The following is a 25,600-nucleotide window of genomic DNA, read 5'->3' as shown; positions in this document are numbered from 1 at the left end:
CTACCGCGTACTGTGCCATAGCTTGCGGGGTACATCCGAAGGCGGATTGAAAGTAATTCCTCTTCATTTTTATTATGTTGTCAATACCAGTTGAGAATTACATGTGATGCGTATTAGTCGGCCAACTTTCTCAGTTCACTGACGCAATGCTAATGCTTGAGGGCTGTGATTAGTAGCGTGCAAGTATGCCGATGAATGACAAACAGTGTGCTGTATTTGATTTTCAAACAACAGAGAGCGAGGTCGTCCGCACACTGAGCACGCTGTCTTTCAGCACTACGATTGTCGTTCATATTTCATGCTATGGCGACTGTTCCTGTACCGATGGGAATGTCACCGCCCACGTTGCAGGTTAATACCTATGAGTAGAACGCCGCACTTGAATGGATTGCTACATTTCGCTTGAATCTAAGGCCTAAGTAGGAAGGAATTCTAGGCGCCTGCTGAACAGTAGAGTGAACACCCATCATGCAAAGAAGAACTATTGCCACCAATGATCGAATAAGCATCATAAAAGTACGGGCAGAAGGATTGTCAAGCAGGCAACTTACTCGAGGTGCACATCAGAATCAAAGTGATGAGGTGCGGACGTGCAACCGGATCCAATTGACAGTTACTGTTGAGGACTTGCACTGCTCAGACCGTCGTACCTCGTCTGGTGCACATGTGATCGATGTCTACGAAGAAACCGTGAGCCGAGTGCCCCACAACTGAATTCTGCGTTCGAAAAGTCTACAGGACGTCACGTTTTTCATCAAACTATTAGGAGAAGATTGGATGATGTATTCCAAACGACCTTGGGGAGCACGACGCCGTACGCCACATCTTGGACTCCGTTACCCGTGGGCCACAAATCATGCAGAGTAGGCGCTCCAGTATTGGCGTCTGACGTGTTCACGGATCTGGTTCTTTCCTGCGAATCGCTGTGAACGTGTTTGGAGACAATACAGTAATATCGAATATTTCAACATTGTGTCACGCATGTTCGACAAGATGGTGATGGGATGATATTCTGGGTCTATCGTGAAACATTCGTGGTTTTTCTTTACGGGTCAGGGACGAGATTCTGCAACCAATAGCGATGCCATATCGCCAACATTTACGTGACTGTCTTGACGGATGTTAAGTCACGTGCTCAGCTTGCTGTTCTCGAAAACACGTTGCTTCAGGTTACTAGGATTGACAAAATCGACAGGCCTGTCTGTTCCTAGGACATGAGTCCAGTCGAACATGTACGGGATCGACTGAAACTAGTTGTATTTGGACGTCAACAACGACCTCGTACTCTGCACGCCTTATGCAGAATCGTTATTTTGGGACAATTTGAGCCGTGCTTAACGAAGTTATCAATAGTATACTACGACGCACTCAAGTCTGCATCCGAGCAAGATTTTGGATCGTATTGGCGTTGCTCAAGAGTGCCATGAACTCCCGTTCGCCTCCGTCCCCATCGGAAACATGATTCTGACTTTCAGCAAATGTTTGTGTCTTTCATTTAGTCATTGACAATGAACCCAAGACGTCGGATTGTTGTAGAAGCGGCAGCGCTCTTGTGTGGCATTGTCATGCTGAAGGGAAAAGTTCTCCTTGTGTGGACGAACTCTTTCAGTTTTTAGAACGTGGATTACAGTACGCTGTCTCTCATTCATTAACATACAAAAAAGGCTCTGAGCACTATGGGACTTAACGTCTGAGATCATCAGTCCCCTAGACGTAGAACTAATGAAACCTAACTATCATAAGGACATCACACACATCCATGCCCGAGGAAGGATTCGAACCTACGACCGTAGCAGCAGCGTGGTTCCGGACGTAAGCGCCTAGAACCGCTCGGCTACACCATCAATGAACAGGGTGGGTGAGAGGAAAAGTACATACTTTGATGGCAACAAAAAACTTCAACTACTCTTTTCGAAATGGTTCCGGAGCTATACCCATTCAACGTGCATTGCTATTTATTTTCACTATTACTCCAACATTGTCGTTGTTTAGAATGTAGCACATTACTGTAGAGGAAGTAGAAACGAACAGTTTCAAATAGAACGCTTGTGGTCTATCAAGTCCGGAAACTACCTCTATTAGGCCTACAAAAGCTACGTAAACAACAGCGTATGTGCATTGCGTGAGATTTTCGGTGATTTGACTTATTTTGCATGAACTGTTAGTCTTAGTGAAAAAATAATAGGACGTTCTTGCAGGAAATTTAATGTGGTTTAATCTTGTACTGCACCAAGTTTTCGGTGGAAGATGCGATTTCGTAGTTACTCAAGAAAAACTTAAGAAAATGATATTAAATGTGTTCTATCTCGAAAAACTTTCTGAATGGGGTTAATGCCAATATTAAGCTTTTTGTTCGAAATCACTAATACTGTCACTGCTCAGAGCACATACTTTGTCATAAAACCAGAATGTTGGCGGGCCCCTGCAGTCTATAAGCAGATGCCGATCGCGACATGGCCACACTGATAATACTTTAAGTTCCACTAACTGCACAATCTGGCAATACTGTACGCTACTGCAATTCCTGGAAAAAGTCTTCTGTTAGAGGTGTCACGCTACTTCCCAGCCCGTGGTCTAGCAGTAAATAGCACGTCTTAGAACGAAAAATGTCTCGCAGTCGGAACCATCCGTTGACAGAATTTTTATAGCGCCTTTCGTGTGAATGCTGAGTGTATTGCTAGTACAGCTACAGTGCCTTTCAAATTCTGATACACTGGTAGTAACAGTCAACAGTGTCGTCTAGTTTCCAGAATTCCTGATTTTTGAACCTTTCCGATGTGGAAGAATGTTACGCAATTTCTGCGCTGTAGTAGCAAAGCTACTAAATACTTTTTTCCGGTCATTGGGAATACGGTATGTCAAATGATGAGTTATTTAAATTTTCATCACGACCATAGTGTCTCCAAAATACAAACGAATAATATACTCTTTCTTTCAGTTTTACATGAAAACTTATTTCAAGCGAATAAAAAGTGTTTGGAAACCTACTTTCCCGCACACGTCATAAAACGGTAATATGCCAAACGCTTTGCACCTCGAAAGCCACCGTACCGCGTTGTGCCACATACAAATAGAATTGCACGACTACCAAGAGAATGAAGAAGCCTCTTGATGGGGATATAATTAAGAAGGAACGCAGTCAACTAATTATTCGATGAGACATAGTAATTAATTCATTCGAGGATACTCAGAGTTGAAACAGAAAATTATGTCCATTAAAACTGATCCTAAGCTGTCAATGGGGACAATGTGCAAATCTGCGCCTTCATATGTTTGTCACTTTGAGATCTCTACATATAATGCATAATAACTAGCTTATTCATTCCTTTTCTGATGCTCCCTCCTTGTTTGGTCCCCAAATAATAAGTATCTAAGAACATGAAGCTGATCGTTCCTTCGAATTTTTACGGCACTTTTGTGTGTGCTGTTGCTTGGTACTCGTAAAAGAGACACCGATGCCTGCACCCACGAAATACTGGATCCAGGTTATCTGAAGGCTTTTGGATTGCATTTGCAGTCGAATGTCACACAGAAACAAGCACTTCATTACTGGCAGTTTCCATATTAGTATACCAAGCTGTACAAATACAAGCAAGAGATAAAGCTAATTTTCGGTCTGCGTAACTCGTGAATCCCAAACTATAAGATAAATTATTCACGTCATGCGTGTTTGTGTAATACAAGATACACAAAAACAGGTCGTATGTCTCCATTGCTATAGAGTGTGAAATGCAAATCATATAAATTTTTGTGGATACTCAACGACAGTAAAGAACTTTACACTCTCCAACGTGATGAGCGGTGACTGGCGCTTTCGTTACAGGGAGGAAATGCAGCTCCACCGCTGCATCCACTGACGGCTGCCAGAAAGTGGGTCTCGGAGAGGCCTGAAACATGCGGCGTCTAAAGCCAGACAGTCTGCTGAGAAATCTTTCTCAAAAATGTTAGTGGACGGAACCGTTATTACTGGTGTCCCAGAAAGAGATATACACTGTAGCTACACTTCCATTACACTAAGGACTTCAACATTCACACAAAAGGCGCTACAAGAATTTAGGCAATAAGCAGTCCTGATTGCTAGACGTTGTATTCAAATGAAGAGCTCCTCTCTGTAACACGTTCAGCAAAATGACGTAAGACTTCTCACATTAGACAAGACTTACTCCAGAGACTTCCACAGACAACAGTGTAGTCAGATTGTTTAGATACCCAGAGAAATCGTTACAAGGTAGCCGCTCCATTTTTCTCATGTCACGATCGGCGCATACGTAGACTACACGGCAGTAGGCAGCCGGCCAGGTTTTATGTCAAACATAATAGGTTTAATGCCGACTTATTCTGAAGTCACGTTGTACACTACCATGTTACACACTACAACTCGGAGCCCCATAGTGCAGTGTTGCAACTTGTGTCAGGGAACTGGTACAGTCAACTGAGTAACAGGCATGTAATACCTTAACTGGTACTGTAAACAGAAAAAGAGTTGAGAGGTGTTGTATTGTATTGTATGTTATCCGGGGACCTAGAAACGAAGGAGAGGCTACGTCCCCGCCGCAGCCGCAGTGGTCCACAACCCCACGACGACTACGGCAGTCCACTTCACCCCTCCGCCGCCCCACACCGAAGCCAGGGTTGTTGTGCGGTTCGGCCCCCGGTGGAGGACCCCCCCCCCCCCCCCCGGGGAACGTCTCATATCAGACCAGTGTAACCCCTATGTTTGCGTGGTAGAGTAATAGTGGTGTACGCGTACGTGGAGAACTTGTTTGCGCAGCAATCGCCGACATAGTGTAACTGAGGCGTAATAAGGGAAACCAGCCCGCATTCGCCTAGGCAGATGGAAAAACGCCTAAAAAGCATCCACAGACTGGCTGGTTCACCAGACCTCGACACAAATCCGCCGGGCGGTTTCGTGACGGGGACGAGGCGCTCCTTCCCGCCCGGAAAGCTGTGTGTTTGACCGCACGGCCAATCGGGCGGGTCCTCCGGGGTATTACTTTTCTGAACACTCACGTATACGTAACCCTCAGTGCTTATTTTTGTTTTCTAATTTCGCGGAGAATGAGTGAGGCACTTTCCTTCACATTTCTGGAAAAGTGATTGTACGTGGCCACATTTACCAATATCCCTGTAGAGGTGCACTAGTTCGAGTAATCAAAGCAGTATGTATTGCTAAAAACCGACTTGACAGCAGAGATAATCCAGTTCCAAATCAGCTCTGCATATGTGTAAAGCAGCGCATTGCAGAGTGAAAACTGAGTTTCTCATGGCGTAAGAATACTGAAATAAATTACACGGACGCAACATATCAACTCTCTTTACAACGGATGGCAGCCGAGAATGTGACCCTGCTGCATTTTAGTAGGTTATGTGAAAGTAACCCCGACAAAAGGTGATTCCGTAGTTAACTGATACCACTGTCAGCACAAATTTCAGAAAATAGGTGATGTGATGCAGTAGTAACATTCATTGTCAATATCATTTATATCCTATTTGCCGTTAGACAGCTCCTGGAAGACACACTAGCCGCTTCAGCTACGAATGCTAACGAGCCGCCCTCGCCGCCAGACTGAGTTTGCGGTCGCGGAGAGGGGGACCTGTCAAGCGGCGGCGGGCGGTCCTTCGCGGCACAGTGGATGCAGGCCGGTCCGCCGGGGAAGAAGCAGTCTGCCGGGGCCATTAATAACCCGTCCCGTCCCGCGGCTAACAATCGGCTCACAGTCGACATCCGGGCGCCGCGCAGTGACGCAGCCGCCCGCTATCGATCCGCGCAAACTCTCGCCGCTCGAGACGAGTTTAGGCAAACGGATTTGGCTTCATAATTCAGAGGGCCCTGGGGGGCGGAATGAAGTGAGCATTTTTGTCCCCGCCGTTCTGCCTCGTCATCTCGCGGCGGGTTCCTGCTGACGCTGATTTAGACGCCAAGCCGGCTTAAAAAGTGCCGAGCGTCGAGGGTTGCGGTGTGATAAACGAGGGGACAACATCTCTCGTCCCCGCGACGTTGTTCATTTTTAGGCAGGGCCGGAAGTGAGAAATATTGCTTCCATCGCTCATTCTTACATGAAACAACGATTCCACCACATCGTATCTGCTAACACATTGCTAATGTTCAGAGATGACCACTAAATATTTACGGTACTGGCTTGTATAATTTGATTTATTAAAGTACTTTTTATAATAATTTCAAGAGGCAGTTAGAAATAGGTCTTACAGATATTGTTCACCGAATTTGTATAGCCAACTCAAAAATTTCAACAACTAATTTTTTTAATAAGAGCTATTTTCGATCTACATGTCACAAAAGTAACACGGTTCACGTCAGACGGGCTCTAGTGGCTTAGCTGTCACTTGGGCTGGTGACCATCCGGGTCTGTCGAGAGCTGTTGGCAAGTGGAGACCGTTCAGCCAGTGTCAGGCAAATTGAGGTGATATTTACTATTCAGTCTTGATCACGATTTATTTATTAAGATGACCGGTTTCGACCACTACTGTAATCCTCAGACCATTGAGTAGGAACCTCTTTCTGCTGGAGAATCACTAGTGAAAGTGATTCTCCAGCAGAAAGAAAAGAAAAATTATAAATATTTGTAACTCATTGATCACTGCTACTCCCATCATGTATTCAAAAGTAAATTGAGTTGATACTTGATCGAGAAATAGTGACTCCGACCACGGAAAGTACAACGGTCTGGAGAATGGTCAGCTGACTACATGCCTGATCATATCTGCATATACTGACGCCTATTTATTGACGATGACACGGCAGTCGATTGGTTCCATTGGGCCTTTCAAGACCCCGTCGGACGGAGTTTAGCTTTTTATTTTCAATCTACATAATCTTCATGGTATACAGGAGGAATTCCCTAATAATTGCACTCATTTACTTCGTAACTTAACTACTTTACAATATAGTCGACATATTTGTCGCGAGAGAACACCTGTACCGTGATGTGTGGTTTGACACAGACACGGTGGGATGCTGATGGAGCTGCAATGAAAAAAAATACAACTGGGAAAGAAAAATAAACGATATATCACAATTGTTATAGGTAATTTACACTGTCAGACGCAGAACGTTGTTTCCGGCTACAAATCTCTGCTTCCGCTTGATTCTATTTCCTGCTTTCTGCCACCAATCACGCTATACGCCAATCTGCAGCGAATCCTAAAGGATTCCTTCTTCCCATCCTCTCTTTGTTCTACCTAATGGTCGTGTTCCGTGGGAAGTAACATACGTGGATTCTGAAGGTCATGTAAGCTCCTCCATTTGAGGGAAATGACCAACCAATAGGAGCCGTTCGTTTCCCTGGTAAACAATATTCGAAACGTTGTCGATGACCTCCAGCTCATAATGGCTGGCCGCAGTCGCTGAGCGGTACTAGGCGCTTCAATCTGTATCCACGCGACGGCTACCGTAGCAGGTTCGAATCCTGCCTCGGGCATGGATGTGTGTGATGTTCTTAGGTTAGTAAGGTTTAAATAGTTTTAAGTTTTAGGGGACTGATGACCTCAGATGTTAAGTCCCATAGTGCTCAGAGCCATTTGAACCATTTGAACCAGCTCATAATGGTCTCATATTGTTCCAGATAGTAGGTTTTTCTCAAGACTTTCTGCTCGAAAAAGAGAAGTCTTTGTCGAGGACACTCCAAACTTCGCATCCACACATCCTCACTCGTTACATTAGTGTTTTGTACAGCTGGAGTTGGAAATTCCTTGAAAGACTGCGCTATTGAAATACCTGTCCTGAAACTGAGGTACGGTCGGCTTGCGGCTTGAATCCTCGGACTGATCTCTGTCTCACATGATGCGTCCTCTTTGAATGTTATCCACAGGTATTTAAAATTACGAGCCCTTTGTAATATTGGGTTCGGAACATCAAGGACTGGAGTAACTTCCTTGAACATTCATGAATATCCCCGTCACCGGATGCTTCGCATTCGATTCTTTCAGAAGTAGGCCAATTTTGCTCTCTGCCATCTCCACATTTTTGCTCACACACATCAGTTCTTCCATAGATCTGGACAACAGGGCCGCTTTTACCATAAGCGAACTATGATTTTTCTCACCTGGCACTCCTTTTATTTTGTACAATGATCAAGATACCGAAACGAGATTTTCTGTAAATGATGGTACACAGAGGGGTGCGAAAATTTGTTGTACCAGTAAAATTCGTATCTCTTGTGCCGACGTTGATAGAAGCCAGTGTGGTTTTGCTTCGTAGAGAGATGCACTTATATCATTCGAAAGGTCAATAAAATACGAGTATAGTGATAAGAGGCTTGGTAATGTTGGTTTTTAATGGTGGTTCACAAATTTTATTGAGTTCACATTATTATTTGTGGTAAATGTGGTTCGAGTGAAGAGAAACTTGTGAGAAGGAAAAATTGTTGAATCTCGCAGTCAACATTTACTAACTGATAATGAACAGATTGAAGAATGCATAAGATCCAAGTGCGATTTCTAAACGTTGCTATAACTACAATTCCTCTCTAGCGTTGACTTATTGAATACCACGCCCATGACGAAATTTTTGCAGTAATACTCCGATGCAGAATTCTGTCTGTAACAGTTAAGAACACTGTTGCTTCTCATTATGATGAGGAGCAGTTTAGCTGAAATTAGTTACTTCTGTGCCTTATCGTAGGATTTTGCCAGTAAATGAAAGTTTATAAAGCTCGAATCATTGTTTATTAGTCCCATATATTGTCCTGTACATTTTATTCAGTAGTCAGTCAAATTCTTTTAAAGTTCTTGATTCGAAGTATAATTCTGCTGCTATTCGCCCACGATACCAAAATGTTTTTTCTCCCTAATTTTCTACGTAGATCTTCAACAATCACTGATGAGAACAACATCACTACTTTATGCGAAAAATTGATGTGTTTAGCGCATATTATGTAACTGTTAACAGCCAGTGCAGAGGGCATATCATATAGGCGAGTAAGTATAGTGTCATAATTTGCTTGAGCTTTTTGGATACCATGCCGTCAACGACGCCGTCCTCGTTTGCGTTCACGGCGCATGTGAGGACGGCATTATGGTTAAAAAATGGTAGAATCAATGTCTGTTGCATTACTGGTAGAAAGCGCGTTTAAGCTTAGAGTTAATCGTCTGTGAAGCAATAAGCCGATATTCGCATAGAGTAACGGGGAGAACGAGGTGTTTGTGGCTTTGTATGTACTGAACCTGGTTAAGACTCTGATTACTGATTACCAGTTAGAGGAAGAATCTTTTATGAAGAACAGTAGTAATATATTTCGTTTTGTTTTAACGGTTTCATTTTCAAAATATACATGTTCGTGTATGAATACGAGTAGTTGTAGGGAAGGAAAGAAAGAACTTCATCTTCATTCGCAATAATTATTGGATGTGGATTACATTTATAGCTCAGGATACGGACTGACCAGTCGATAGTGAGAGTGAGCTTTTTGCGGATGTGTCTGACGAAAATGGAGTCAACTTACTCGGGGAAAACTAAGGACAAGGGATTAGTTCAGTAGGAGAACCAGGAGTTGTAACTCAGATAAGTCTAATTAAGACGTGCATCAGATATGATGTTCATCTTGAAACATTTCAAGATGCCTTTTATTTATACTTAGCTCCCGGTATCTCTTGGGGGAAGTGTTAAAAAACGTCAGTGTAACACGGAAGTGTGTGCAATATTACGGTGTAATTTACAATAAAATGCGTAGATAAGCCTTACCGCCAGTCAATGAACGGATTTTAAAATTTAAATGTGTCATCAGCGTCCTCTAAATCACTTCATTAGCCGCCTCATGATAATCGACGTGTGCTGAGTAAGTCACTGTGACTCGAGATATGGGAGAAAAGACATGAGGATACGCCATCGCCGAAAATCGTAAAGCCGCAACCAGCAATGGGCAAAGTGATGCTGAATGTTTATTGGTACTGCTACGCTGGAGTACTAACCTACGAGGGAGTTCTTTTGGCGTGAAATGCTACGCTGGAGTACTAACCTACGAAGGAGTTCTTTTGGCGTGAAATTTATTGCTAAAAACAAGTACACAATGGCATCATGAACTATACATCTTCCACTATTTCTCAACATAGTCACAGAAGAAATTGAGCTATTTGTCGTTGCGTGCATTTAGTTTGAAGACACCTGCTCCACATCAGCACTGGTTTGAAAGCGACATCCGGGAGTGTAGGGAACTGGTGAAATCTGATAGGTTAAGATCGGGACACCTCACACATCACCTGGGTGATCCAGTCACCCTCATCCTAAGCGATGAATATGATCCTGTGTGAGACTTGCTCTGTACTGATTTGCGTTGTGGTCCAAGAGCACAACACCTTCTCTGAGCCTTCGTGTCATTCGTCGAACGTGTGACGTGGATTTAGTGAAGGTGTCGCAGTATGGGGCCGCATTGATGGATTCTTGGTGTCGTGCTGGAAGAAATCAAGGGCACTCACGCCACTAACGTCCCAGAACACCGTGGCCATAACTTTTCGAGCTGAGGACGACACTTTGTGAATTTTTTCCTCGTTTACGAGGTAGAATGCTTCCTCGTCATCGGGACGGCCTTGGATTCTGGAATAAAGTGTAGGACACATGTATCCTCACCGGTGATGATTCTCAACAGGTAGTCAAGTGACTGAGGTTCGTTTCTATTCTTCCATTCTAGGGATCTGAGGTCAGATTTCTCGGCACCCTTCATACAGATACTTATCGGTTACCTAACATGTCATGGAGCATGTGCTGGGCCTGGGCACAGACAATGATGTATGACACCGTCTTGTGCCTGTCCGCTCACACCATGTCCCATATTCTATCAATATTGTTGTCATTCGTGCATAAATGGAGGGACGCCTACTTCGACCTTCTTCGTCAACAATCTGCCTTATTTCTCTAAACATGCAACACCAGCGACGAACCAAATGGCAAGAAATTGCCTTCTCACCATACACGGTCTGTAGACGTTGACTGATGACGGACGCACCAGTCTCACGTGCCCATTCATACAGGGAACAGCTCGCACTTCCTTTGGCGTCCGTTTTCAGCACATGTGGTCAGCTGTGATTATATTGAATAACCTCGGACACGCTAGTCTGCGGCTACTCTCCCTTCTGCAGTGCTTTGAGCATGCGTTATTGCTCCTCCGCTGAAGTCCCTTCCGTCGTTGAACCAGCAAAGCTGTGGATTCCTACGGCGTTTACTTGGGTCAACTGGTGCACGAACCTCCGCTGAAGTCCCTTCCGTCGTTGAACCAGCAAAGCTGTGGATTCCTACGGCGTTTGCTTGGGTCAACTGGTGCACGGTGTTCCCGAACGTCCAACGCTCCTAAAATACAGGATCGTAGTAACAAAATCTCCTGACGATATTATGGGAGACTACCAAAAGTAAGAGTCCCGGGAAACTATCGAAGTGACAGTTTTTGAGCCGTGACAGCGATCTCATTTGGCGAAAGACACAGTCAAATTTCGGCTTGGTTCAAAATGGTTCAAATGGCTCTGGGCACTATGGGACTTAACATCTGAGGTCATCAGTCCCCTATAACTTAGAACTACTTAAACCTAACCAACCTAAGGACATCACACACATCCATGCCCGAGGCAGGATTCGAACCTGTTACCGTAGCAGTTGCGTGGTTCCACCTACGGCTTCTTTGAGGTGTTAAACTTGGTCTGACCACTTGTATCATCCCGAAAATATTCCAAGTGACGTCTTTCTCTTTCCGCAGTTGAGGAAACCATTTGCAGTTAACTTTTCCAGAATGGCTACGAGGTGGTTTGCGAGGTACAATAGTTGCTGGACAGCCGAAATGCAGACCTCTACAAATAATTTCTCATCCAGATCATCTTTCACTGCGACAAAAGGGTCACAGTTAATGGTATATGTAACACTGTTAAAATGTTTTAGGGTGTCAAATTGGATTTTTTGGTGGTGAGAAGCAAGACTACATCACTGGCCTTCGTATGAGGACGTAGCCTTCAGTGTGAAAGATATATGACACAGCTGGAAATCCTAAGACGTCAAGACATTTATGATGATTACTGTTCTTAAGAAAGGCGGGTGCTGACAGGTGTTGATACTACCGAACCATGAAATGAATAAATCATGGTTCCAAAATATTGACATCAGTTACGCGCAGAAGGCTAGAAAACATGTAGAAGCCTACCACGCGTGAGATCACTTTCGTTCGCGGAGAACGAGAGACACCCATCAACCTACCACTGACATAAGAAAAAAGCTTGAAGGGAGGAAAACCTATATTCACAGCACTTGTAAATTTAGCAAAAGTCCTGACAGTATTGTCTACACCACTGAACCCTTCGGAATTGCGATCCTAGCAGGGATGAAATTATTTGCGAGTGGTACAGGAACCAGACTACTGTTAGAACAGACGATAAACATGAATGTAATGGAATTATTTGCAACTGGTGAAGTAACCAGACTACAGTTTGAAGAGACGATAAACATGCAAGGGGAGCATACGATGATAAGGGAGTGAGATTTGAGCTTGTCATGTTATTCATCTTGTACAAGCAAAATTTTTGGGGAGTGAATTAGATCTCAGGGAGAATAAATACACACACCGAGCGAGGTGCCGCAGTGGTTAGCACACTGAACTCGCATTCGGGAGGACGACGGTTCAATCCCATCTCCAGCCATCCTGATTTTGGTTTTCCGTGATTTCCCTAAATCGTTTCAGGCAAATGCCGGGATGGTTCCTTTGAAAGGGCACGGCCGATTTCCTTCCCAATCCTTCCCTAACCCGAGCTTGCGCTCCGTCTCTAATGAACTCGTTGTCGACAGGACGTTAAACACAAAACCACAACAACACCACACACAATAAATTCACACATTAAGGCTCGCCGTTGACATTCTAATTTTATAAGAGGCGGCAGTTAAATAACCAATGACTGGCAACAGCAATAACACCACTTTTGAAACATGGGAATTTTTTAACGTCTAGTATTAATTTGTTAAGTATTTGGTAGATAGAAATGAACTGGGGAAAAAGAAACTTATGGCACAATTTGACTAAATGAAGAGATCGATTGGTAGGCATTAAGGAATGGCCAGTTTAGTAACGGTACTGTAGGTTGGTAACAAATGTGATGGTTTTGAAGCAGTGCTTAATGATTACCACAATCGTCGTGGCCTTATAGTAGAAGGATTTCATAAAAATAATTATGTGATTAATGTGCTTACTGAGTAAAAGAACAACGTGTATGCCAGTAATGATAGCAAGAAAGTACGTAGTGTTACTATGGGAGCGTCGTGATTGTAGTAGAATCTTTCTACATGTGTCATTTGTTTTTATCAATAATGATTATATTAAAAATTATTATTGTAGAGTACAATTACATTTGATGGTTATTTGTTACATGACGTAATATTTCAAATGTGACATTCAGCTCTAAATACAGAAATAGACAAAAATACAGGGTGTCTGCCAATAATTAGGTATTCGAATAACTTACGGGAATGTAGCCGGATGATGTCGCTGGCATTTCTACAGCAGCACATACCGATATTTTCAGGCGTACAATGAAGCAAGTGTGCGCCGGGCAAGAGAATTTAAACATCTGAACACTGTCTACGCCGGGAGACACTACGATCACAGAACAGTTACTTGAATTTCTGTTTTAACTTTTCTACTATTGGACGTGAGGAATGACTACAGAGATTCATTTCTTTCAAAATGCTAGCTACTAAAAGCATGATTTCTAATAAAACGAAACGACATCTTGAATCAAATCATGACAACTTCGTAAACAAGCAATTGGAACATTTTCTCACACGTTTATTTAATTGACAGAACAAATCAGAACTTCCAATGGACAAGCTTCATTCCCGATAAAGGTTCTTCTTTCATCTTAAAAACTTTCTTACCGCGCAGCAAAGAGCAAGAAACTACACCACAGCGGAAGATAAACTTCCATCCTTCAGAGAGTAGTTTCTGATGTAAAAGGAAAAAAGCTGGATGGTAAAGTCTTATGAAACTTTTCCCCTGATCGGTACACGGTTTTAGATGCTACTGAGTTTCAGCTGAGTGCAGAAATGAAGTTTCTGTTTGTGGATAATTTAACCGAACTCAGTGATTACTTTACGAAGTGCTTTCTTGAACAGGAAGGTGAAAACATATAGATTAAAGAGCCTTTCAGTATAGAATTTCCCTTATCACTTATCACTGGGAGTAAGAGCAATTTAGTAAAATTTCTTCAAACCCCACATTGAAACCGTAGTTCGTTTCCTCATCGCTCCTTATTTTTTCGCGGCTGGTGTAGCAGAAGTATCCACAAGTAGGTAACAAGGTCCTGCGATTTTGATAGTTTTTTCAGCACTGATTGTGAATGAATGTGGATGAAGAGAGGTAGGCGCTGTTCATATTCTTGTATCGAGATTTAAAGAACTGAAGATGAAGTAGCATTATCATTCTTCCAGTTGATTTCGTTACAGTCATAAGGTGTAATAACATTAAAAGATGAGTAAACTGTGCTATTTAAGCAGTTAAATAAACAGTCTTCAGACTGAAGACTACAACAACAGTAACTGAGCCGTTTGCTGTCGATATTCAAATATACTGAGGTCGCGTTTCTTGGCAACGCCAGCCTGTGTGTCACGCTGTATGGCAGCTTGGTCTTGAGACAAGGCTTTAAAGCGCTTTATGCTGTTCGGCTCATGGTCTTGTTATCTCCACCGAACGCAACAGCTTATCTGTTTTGTTGAACAGCTGTGGAGCTGTTCGCACTTGGAGCTCATACCATACTGTTGGCACAGTGTGACATTGGTCGGAAGTTCCGTGGCAACATTTAGATTCTCACACGGTCAGTACAGGAGAAGTGGATTTGGGTTTATCTTTGGAGTTTAAGCTGAGCACTGACAAGAAACTGTTATGTCTGCTGGCCCAATAGATTCTCCGTCCAGATCACAAGTTGTGTATGAGCTGTCGAATTTGCTACCTGTTTTACCTAAAGGTCAGCAGGCGCATCGAACGTGGCTCATGTCATGCGGTGATTTGTCTGGATTTTGCCGTACACCTTGTGGATTTTCAATGCAACAAACAAATAAATGGTTATCTTTACTAGCTGATACCCAAACATTTCTCTACTTTGGTATTGGTGCACGCCAACGACTAATCTTGTTTCATAGTCTCACGATGTTCGAGAGCGTTGTGTTCTTTATTGTGCGCGGTATACTGTGTGGTCAGATGGTTCCCCGATCATTCTGCGTTTTGTTATGAGCAAGCTATTTTAATCTTTTAATTGCAGAAATTTTGTCCAAGTATTGGTAGAAATTTGCTACTGAAGTCATGCTTAAGAGAAGAACTTCAATCAATGGAGCCGTGATTTACGATCTGTTTTAGTTCCGTTGATTAGTTTTTAGATCACATTACCCAGAAAAATGACCCTCTTCCTTCTTAGAGTGAAAACAGTGTAGCTGCTTATTTCATTGTAATACATGTTATAATTGTTTCTTATGTGTGCTTTAGGTCACTGATGAGAGAGAGATCCATTCTGTATCATAATTAATCTGTTTGAGACAGGTCTTTTTTTTGGGAGATTATTTTTGAAACGGTTCTGATACGTTTCACTCCACAAAGAGAGTATATCTAATGCAGTGTTTAAACTGTACACGTCATAAAGAAAATTGTTTCCGTTGGTGGCCTTTATTGCTGTTTTCCAGTTTTCCCAATTGGACGTTTTGCTTGTATTTTCTGTAGTAATGACTTAAGATACTGGCACTGTTGCCGATTTTGTAGCTGTAATGAATTTATGAAATATTTCTCACGTTGGCGGCGTTATGTGCGGTATGAAGGTATTACCTGTTGGTGACACATGGAAATTTTAAAGAATCTGAACTCCCAACGTCACGTCCCATTAGTCACGATCGGTTGCCTTAACCACTTTGGCGATTCACGAATGCTTCCAGCACCAACCCAAACTTCATTTGGGTTTCGTTGTTTATGGGAAGTGACCAAACTGCGACGTCATCGGTCTCATCGCATCAGGAAAGGACGGAGAAGGAAGTCGGCCATGCCTTTTCAAAGGAACTATCCTGGCATTTGCCTGGAGTGATTTAGGGAAATCACGGAAAACCTAAATCAGGATGGCCGGAGGCGAAATTGAAACGTCGTCCTCCCGGATGTGAGAAACTTCATATGGGATACAGTCTACGACTCCGTCGTTCGTCGCGTAACTGACATTTCCGCCACAGTGTTCCAGGGGAAGAAACGTATTCAGTGTTTGTACTACGTTATCATTTAGCCTGTTAAGTCTTGCAACACCTGATTTTAACAATGTCTCAAGAAACAGTCATTAGTCACGATCTTGCAGCTGTACCAAATTTATGAAATTTATTAGCAATTCAGGAATCTTTCTGACATTAGTTGCATAAGGTATGAAGACAGTATCTAAAGGTGTTACATAAAAATATTTCTTCTTGAAGCCCTCTGGCTGGAATTCAAGTAAAGCACCGATGGTGCCATAGACAGTATGACACACGGAAGTTTGGCTCAGTCCTGCAAGCGTGCTCGAATGGCCGAAGTGGTTGAGGTAGAAGTGGCCACAGCGCGTCTTCTTGTGCAAGATGTACGGGCCACTGGCAGGCCAAGGCCCGGACTGTCTCTGCTTTGGTCGGCATTTCTGGGGAGTACCCGGAAGAGCGCTCGCCCGGTTGGCCGTGCGGTCTAACGCATGGGTTTCCGGGCGGCAAGGAGCGCCGATTCCCAGCACGAATCCGGCAGGCGGAATTGTGTCGAGGTCCGGTGCGCCGGCCAGTCTGTGGATGCTTTTGAGGCGGTTTTCTATCTGCCTCGGCAAATGAGGGCTGGTTCCCCTTATTCCGCCTCAGCTACAATATGTCAGTGATTGCTGCGCAAACAAGTACTCCACGTACGCGTACAATACCATTACTCTACCACGCAAACATAGGGGTTACTCTCGTCTGGTGTGAGACGTTCCCCGGGGGGGGGGGGGGGGGGCGGTCCACTGGGGGCCGAAACGCACAACAACCCTGGCTTCGGTGTGGGGCGACGAAGGGATGAAGTGGACTGAGGTAGTCGTCGTGGGGTTGTGGACCACTGCGGCTGCGGGGACGGAGCCTCTCCGTCGTTTCTAGGTCCCCGGTTAATATAACATATCATAACCCGGAAGAGCACAACGTTTCGTTCAGTATTATTCTGTGACATATTTCGATCAGCAGAACGCTCTTCAGTTTGTCAGAATAGTGGTGTCGTCAGCACAAATTATCCTTCGTTATTTTTTCGTCATATGGAGGAAGTTCACTGGTACAGTGGCTGTTTGCGCAAAAACAAGCAGTATAATGATGCATCGTGACAGGCCTTTCAAAATGAATGGCAATGACAAAAGAGAGGAGAGAGAATTCTCAGTGTGCATAGGTAACGGTTACTGTAGATTTCCTATAAAGCGACATTACAATAGCGAGCAGAAAAGAATTTAAAGATTTAGTTGACAATGGAAGAGCAAAAAATTAGATCGGTCGACTGATTTTATTCAATGCTCTGCACATCAAGAAGCTCTGTGCTAAATTGGCCGTCATAGAGCATACGAAGGAAGTGATGGTAAGAGTAGTACAATTTCTGAAGTCGCACATATTATTCCGATGTCGATGTCAGTGGCATCAGTATTCACATGAACCTGAACAAACACTACGCATACTCTACATTGGTTAAGTCAAGGAACATGCCAGGAACCGTTCTGGGATTTAAAACTCGCTGTTGTTGAGATTCTGAAGGAAAAAGGTGTGCGGGAAAGAAAATTGCAATTGCTGACCTGGCAAGTTAAGCGGACTCGACTACACACTACACACAGAAAGACACATAAAGGTGAGGAACAATTTCTTTTTGATTTGCTGGGGATGCATTAAAAATAAAATAGCGATGTAGAAGGGCCACATTGTGACAAACACAGATCGGAGCCCCAAGCTCACTGGCGGTAGGAAAAATGGGAGGTTTGAAGAATTCATTGTGACCTTGAATAAATTAATAAATTGCGAGATCAGTTTCCTAAATGTCCTGCGGGCACTGCAAATCTTACATCTGTTTTTTTTTTTTTTTTTTTTTTTTTTTTTTTTTTTTTTTTTTTTTAAGCGTGTTCCGTACCGTTGAAAGGATCCTTGTGTATATACTGAAGTAAGTAACTGACCTGAAAGTTAATTTTCCTTTCAAAGAGAAATCCTTTTAAAGTTAAAGGTGAACAGGACGTCTAAAGTGCTTTCTTAAGGTAGAGTTTCCATGTTAATGTAATAAGGTTTACAAAAGCGCTATAATATTTCGACCAACAAGTTTGGGTGAAAGTAGTTCTCTCGAATATGATAGTAAAGAGTTTCTACCGGCTAAAAATTGTATGTCATCACCGAGCCAGAAATAAATAATAAACAATATTTGTTTAGATTTTTAGCTTTGTCGTTGTGAAATGCGAAATATAAAACCAACCGGTACTGCATTGCCATTTAAATGCAGCGCGTTCACAGTTTCGGACTCCTTAGTCTTAGACAGCGTGGCGTGGCTGTGAGGGAAATGTGCCAGCCAGGCTATGCTCTATGGCACGCGTGCCAAGTCCGGGCCTAGGTGTAACATTCTTGACGACCTCTGTGTTAAGCCGAGCATTCGAGATAAGTGAGAAATTCAGAATCGAGTCCCAGACTGACGCAAATTTGTATGCGTGAGCAGTACGTAATATGTTCATACCTAACGTATCTAATGTCAGAAACATCCCGCAATTCCGAATAAATTATTCCATTTTGTAAAATTATGGAAAAATTGTACGTGTTTATTTCACGGTACATTCCACTAATGAATTGAGTGAACTATCCTATGATACTTTTGACATAATTTAATCGTCTAGCATTGGAGTCTGAACTGGAGATCATAATGTCCTTCACGTTTCTAGGCTCTTTCGTTTCAACATTTCATTTAAACGTAAAGGTACTGTGAACCGTGAATTTACTTTCAAAACCTTTTCTTAAGAATTTACTTTATTGACTAAGGATTCACCAAGGGCATTAACAAATTTAATCACACTATGTGATCGTGGAAGTAGTTGCCAGTGGGTAAAAGATGAAAACAAATTATATTTCTTTCAACAACTTAAAAATTTTATTCCTACAAGACCTCTTTAAAAAAAAACAGATTTAGAATTATTATTAAAAAGCACCTTCAAAATATGAAGTTACAATTTTATTCAGAGGCGAAAGGAGCAGATATTGACAGTATGAGCTTTCGGGCTGAGAACCTTGACACTGCCCTTTGACACGGCCATTGTCACGACCGCTTAGTACAACCTCTGAAAGACTACACTGGTGCAATCTTCAACACACCAGATTACTTTAAACTAAAAATTCTAACAACTCACACATGCACATAAACTATGCACCCTGTGAGAGCGATGGAAATGGTACAAAACACTAACATTAAAGAAATTAACTTACCACCGAAGGTGCAACTTGACTTTATAAAATAAAGCTCTTACGTTGGAAGGGTGGCAACTTTATATAATAAAATAACCATTTAAATAAAACCCCACGAAATGCAGTCTTACATAAAATATACAAACATCCTCTGTTGTTGTTGTTGTGGTCTTCAGCCCTGGGACTGGTTGCATGCACCTCTCCATGCTACTCTATCCTGTGCCAGCTTCTTCATCTCCCAGTAACTACTGCAACCTACATCCTTCTGAATCTGCTTAGCGTATTCATCTCTTGGTCTCCCTCTGCGATTTTTACCCTACACGCTGCTCACCAGTATTAAATTAGTGTCCCCTTGATGCCTCAGAACATGTCCAACAAATCGATCCCTTCTTTTGGTTAAGTTGTGCCACAAACTCCTCTTCTCCAGAATTCTATTCAATACCTCCATATTAGTTAAGTGATCTACCCATCTAATCTTCAGCATTCTTATGTAGCACCATATTTCGAAAGCTTCTATTCTTTTCTTGTCTAAACTATTTGTCGTCCATGTTTCACTTCCATATATGGCTACACTCTGAATAAATACTTTCAGAAACGGCTTCCTGACACTTAAATCAATACTCGATGTTAACAAATTTCTCTTCTTCAGAAACGTTTTCCTTACCATACTCTACTTTACACATATACCGCCTCTCAAGACGATAATCAAGATGAAAACATATTTCAGGAATTCGGCTGTTACACTTCAAGCTATAAATTCGTTAACACCGAATCCGACAAACATGACAGAGGCAGCTATTAACGTACGGCAGACCGACAGACAGACACTAACTGCCTAACAAATCCGGACGAGAGACAGACGAGCAAGCTGGAGACGAGAGACCGACGAAGAAAACAAATAGAATTTAACAAGTAAATGAAACAACATATTAGCAATCACTTAACTTCTAATAAACTGCGATTTCTGGCGAAGACCTGGCGTAGCACCCACAAAACTCTCTCCCGAACCGTTCTCTGCCAGCCGCTTCAACGGACGCAGGAAGGCGTGTCGATCTCCCGTCTCACGGCGTCGCCGCTGGCACCGGCCAGACCGATGTCGTAGGTTCGCTCTTGTTATTATCGTGTCGGCCGCGAAGCCACTACCCCTCGCTTTACACCGCAGCCCACTGGAGTGTCCTCACATACGCCGACGCTTAGACGGACAAGTCATCATGTGTCCCATTGCGCGACCGACGAACCGATCGATCCAATCGCCAGTGACCATTGCCTGAACAAATTCGAGCGGACTGGCGGCCTAGCACATGCTAGCACTCGGGACGACAGACAGACACTGACTGGCAACTGCCCAGACTGACCGACTGGCGAGCTCATTGCACCCCTTAAATGCACGTGAACAGGCAACCTTTCCCCTTTCCCCCCAGAGGGAGACATCAAAGCTGCGATTGCCACAGCGGTGCAACCGCCAGAAACGGAGGTCGACTGCTTCACACTACGCGCTACGGCGCGCTCTTCAAAACAGCAGTTTTTACCCTGGCTCATACTGGATGTGAAAGAGCGCACACTGCACCCCGCTGAGGAATGTGGATGTTCGGTTACTCACCGGAGTCGCAGTGCGTGTTGCCGCGCGGGAGACAGGCGGCGGCGTGCAGTGTCCAGCCGGGCGCGCAGGCCAGGCAGGCGGTGGCGCTGCAGTGTAGGCAACCCGGCGGACAGGCGGCGCACTCGCGGCGGCGGGCGTCGGGCCGCTGACCCGCCGGACACGCCTCGCGGCACTTGCCGCCGGAGAACAGCAGTCCGCGCCGGCACGTCACGCACTGCGCCGCGCCCGCGCCGCCGCGGCACGACTCGCACGTCGCGTGGCAAGGCGAGCACCTGCCGACACGGACCACGTCACCACCGCTACTACGTTGGCTACACGGAAAGTTAATCCATGTGTATTAGAAAAATGGATATACACTGGGTGTCAATCTTGTAGGTCACATTGAAGCAGATGACACTTGGCCTGCTTCACGTAGGGAACTGCAGCACACACCACGTAACAACAGCAAAGCTCATAGTAATAGATTATTACTGGTTTTCCGGGACTACATGTTACCGCCGAAGATTAAATACATGTCTGCCAACTCTTGTGAAGAGTAACGTTCCACATTCGACAATATGTGCACAGTAACACACCTCACAATTGACGTACATTATGCGATCAAAAGTATCCAAACACCTGGCTGAAAATGACTTACAAGTACGTGGCGCCCTCCGTCGGTAATGCTGGAATTCAGTATCGTGTTGGCCCACCCTTAGACTTCAGGACAGCTTTCACTCTTTCAAGGATACGTTCAGGCAGGTGCTGGAAGGTTTCTTGGAGAATGGCAGCCCATTAGCCGACCGGGGAGGCCGAGTGGTTCTAGGTGATACAGACTGGAACCGCGCGACCGCTACGGTCGCAGGTTCGAATCCTGCCTCGGGCATGGATGTGTGTGATGTCCTTAAGTTAGTTAGGTTTAAGTACTTCTAAGTTCTAAGGGACTGATGACCTTAGAAGTTAAGTTCCATAGTGCTCAGAGCCGTTTTAATCATTGTATTCGCAGCCCATTCTTCACGCAATGCTGCAGTGAGGAGAGATATCGACGTAGGTCTGTGAGGCCTGGCTCGAAGTCGGCATTCCAAAACCTCTTAAAGAAGTTCTATAGGATTCAGCTCAGGACTCTGTGCAGCCCAGTCCATTACAGGGATGTCACTGTCGTGCAACCAATCCACCACAGGCCGTGCACTATGAATAGGTGCTCGATCGTGCTGAAAGATGCAATCGCCATCCCCGCATTGCTCTTCAACTCTGGCAAGAAAGAAGCTGCTTAAAACATCAATGTAGACCTGTGCTGTGATAGTGCCACGCAATAGAACAAGAGGTGAAAACCCCCTCCGTGAAAAACACGACCACAACGTAACATCACCACCTCGGAATTTTACTGTTGGCACTACACACAGTGGAAGATGACGTTCACAGGGCATTCGCCATACCCACACACTGCCACCGGATCGCTAAATTTTATCCGTCATTCGTCACTCCACACAACGTTTTTCCACTGTTCAGTCGTCCAATGTTTGCGCTCCTTACACCAAGCGAGGTGTCGTTTGGCTTTTACCTGCGTGATGTCTCGCATTTTTAGAAAGCCGCTCGACCATGAAAAACAAGTTTTCTCACCTCTTACATAACTGTCACAGTACTTGCAATGCATCCTGATCCATCACAGTACTTGCAATGCATCCTGATGCAGTTTGGAATACCGGTGTGATGGTCTGGATAGATGTGTGCCTATTACACGTTACGACCCTCTCCAATTGTCGGCTGTCTCTGTCAGTCAACAGAAGAGGTCGGCCTTTCACGTTTCCACATTACTGTCACATCTGAAACAGTGGCCCTGGAGGTGATTACTAGTATAAAATCTCGCGTACTGACGTATGGCACAAGTGATACCCAATCAATTCACCACGTTCGCTGTCCGTGAGTTCCGCAGAGCCCCCCATTCTGCACTCTCACTATGTCTAATGTCTACTGAGGTCCTTGATATGGAGTATCTGGAAGTAGGTCGCAGCACAATGCACCTAACATGAAAATCGTATGATTTTGGGATAGTCAAAAATGGCTCTGAGCACTATGGGACTTAACTTTTAAGGTCATCAGTCCCCATGAATTTATAACTACTTATACCTAACTAAGGATATCACACATATCCGTACCCGAAGCAGAATTCGAACCTGCGACCGTAGCGGTCGTGCGGTTCCAGACTGAAGCGCCTAGAACCGCTCGGCCACATTGGCCGGCGGTAAGATCTCGAGCAAGGCTACCTGCGGTACTCCGTGGCCATCTGCATATATATATATATATATATATATATATATATATATATATATATATATATGTGTGTGTGTGTGTGTGTGTGTGTGTGTATTGCGTACTGAACCGGGGACCCAGAAACGACAGAGCTGCTTCGTTCCCAACGTAGCCCTCAGTTGTTCACAACCCCAAAACGGACTCCAGCAGTTTACTCACACCACCGCTGCCTCACACGGAACCCAGGGTTATTGTGCGGCCCGGCTACCCGTTGAGTCTACCCCCTGCCCCCGAGAACGTCTCATACCAGACTAGCGTAACCCTGAATGTTAGCGATATTGGGTAATTATGGTGGACGCGTTCGTGGAGACAGTGTTTGCGCATAAATCACCGACATAGTGTACCTGAAGCGGAATAAGGGGAATCAGTCCACATTCACCAAGACATATGGAAAATAGCCTTAAAAACCATCCACAGGCTGGGTGGCACACGGGACCTCGACACTCATCCACCGGGCCGATTCCTGCCGGTGACCATCACGCCTTCCCCCTGGAGGAGCAGAGTGTTAGACCCAGGGGTTAAAATACTACTGTACTCTAGCAAATCTGTAGGTAAAAAGCACCTCCTAAAGCCCAGGATCGACTTCATCCCATTTTTACTTACTATCGGAAGGGAAATATCGTGGGGATAAGGACTGACAGCCCGATATTGGAGTGGGGGTGATAACTGGGTGACAGAAAGACAAATTGGGCAGGAGGAGATGTCTGGAGAGGGAGAACGAGTACGCACTTAAGAGGGAGAAGCAAGTGAACAAGGGGAGGAGGAGGAGAAGAGGGACAAAGAAATGGAACAAGATTAGATTGACAGTGAGAAGGAATGGAAAAGGATAGACAAAGGTTCGAGGAGGAGCCGGGGTAATCAAGAAATCGACAAAAGAGGGGGAAGGCGAGATACTCAGAGAGCGGGAGGAGGAAAATGATTTAGAGGGGATTGGGAGATCAACGTAGAGCGGAGGAAAGAAGATGGAAAAAGAAATGTATTTATGTCTCACTACAAAGGGCTATTCGTAGCGATGTGTCGAAGCTGGAGCGGACCTATCGCTTCTAAACTACTAGTAAATGGTCCTTATTCAGCAGTGTCTTTACGCCTATCCAGAGAGCTCTCGATGCCACCATCCCCTGCTACTAACAACAGTATATAAGCCATACTTTTACATTACTTTATTCTTAACATTGATTTCAAGTTCTTTGACTTCTGAGAAAGTATGTTACTCTTTTTCAAAGGGTAAAATTGTGTGATGGCGATGCAACAAGAAATCGAAACCAATCCCCGAAGGAAATAAATAACTTAAACATGATGAAGACTGCTTCTACAAATAGTATTTTATCAAACAATGCTGATCGTTACTGGTGTATCTGCGTCCACTCCAATATTCTGGACACCTGCTCTGAGCCGCATTCCACCACGTTACCTGAGTAGGAAAAGTATTCGCCTGATGGAATATACGAAATTTGCAACTACCAGGAGTTGCCAATCATCGTAGACATTCCTACTAAATGAATCAAGAGATTCCGCTCCAGACGTCTACCACTGAGAGCAGCTAGGTATTTAGAGGACAATAACTTCAGGTTCCAGGAATATTAAACGCAAGAGTGACACAACAACACTCCACGCAAGCGCCACAGCTTTCTCCAAGCTAACATCAAACAATAGGCACCCCTCAACAAGATCCAGACTGACGATGGGAGATGCGGTTACGAACTATACAGATGGGAAAAGGGCTATGACTTTCGACTGCACTTGCGACTTTTCAAGACCGTCTGTCAGACATATTTTTGAACACTGCCCTCAAAATTCCTACCGTGGAAACACGTCGGTCTTCATGGGTGGTACAGCGGATGTAATTAAGTATATGGATAATGATATAATTACATAAATAAGTTAGTAAATTGTGTAAATAATTTATTTCGTATTTTTAAAGTAATGTGGAATGCCATACAACTAATAAGGATAATGAACTATTTCGTAATTTATGGATTAGTACATTTCGCCCATTGGTCATTACGAAGCTATGCAGCAGTAAGAAACCGTAAAGCCTCTAGCATGACACATTGCTTAGCAAAAAATGAAAATCACTCGGAAGAGGAGAAGGAAATGAAATGACACCTCATACGTTGAGAAGGTATTTTGTGTTGCTCGGTGATTACAAGACCGACTTAAATTTGCAAAAATCTTAGCAGTGTGAGTCCTTTCATTAGTAGGGCACTGCGCCTCTCCTGGCTTAAATACATTCACTGATAAAGTAAAGCGTACCATAAAGCAGCTATTTCTTCTGCTGTGGCAAGGTGGTCAACAACTGCTGTAACTGCTCCTGA

At 44.0% G+C, this 25,600-nt stretch overlaps 1 protein-coding gene across 1 annotated transcript in view; it reads right to left on the bottom strand.

Annotated features, from left to right (window-relative positions):
• LOC126281749 (furin-like protease 2) overlaps positions 1-25,600 on the bottom strand; it is a 710,013-nt gene that overhangs the window by 91,503 nt on the left and 592,910 nt on the right. Inside the window, 1 exon segment of the mRNA XM_049980936.1 lies at positions 20,997-21,268. Coding sequence (XP_049836893.1) covers positions 20,997-21,268 — 272 coding nt within the window.

This window comes from Schistocerca gregaria, chromosome 7 (genome assembly GCF_023897955.1).
Source record: "Schistocerca gregaria isolate iqSchGreg1 chromosome 7, iqSchGreg1.2, whole genome shotgun sequence".
Classification (NCBI taxonomy): Eukaryota; Metazoa; Arthropoda; class Insecta; order Orthoptera; family Acrididae; genus Schistocerca; species Schistocerca gregaria.
The sequence above is the reverse complement of the archived record's forward strand: the minus strand, read 5'-3'. Positions and strand labels throughout refer to the sequence as shown.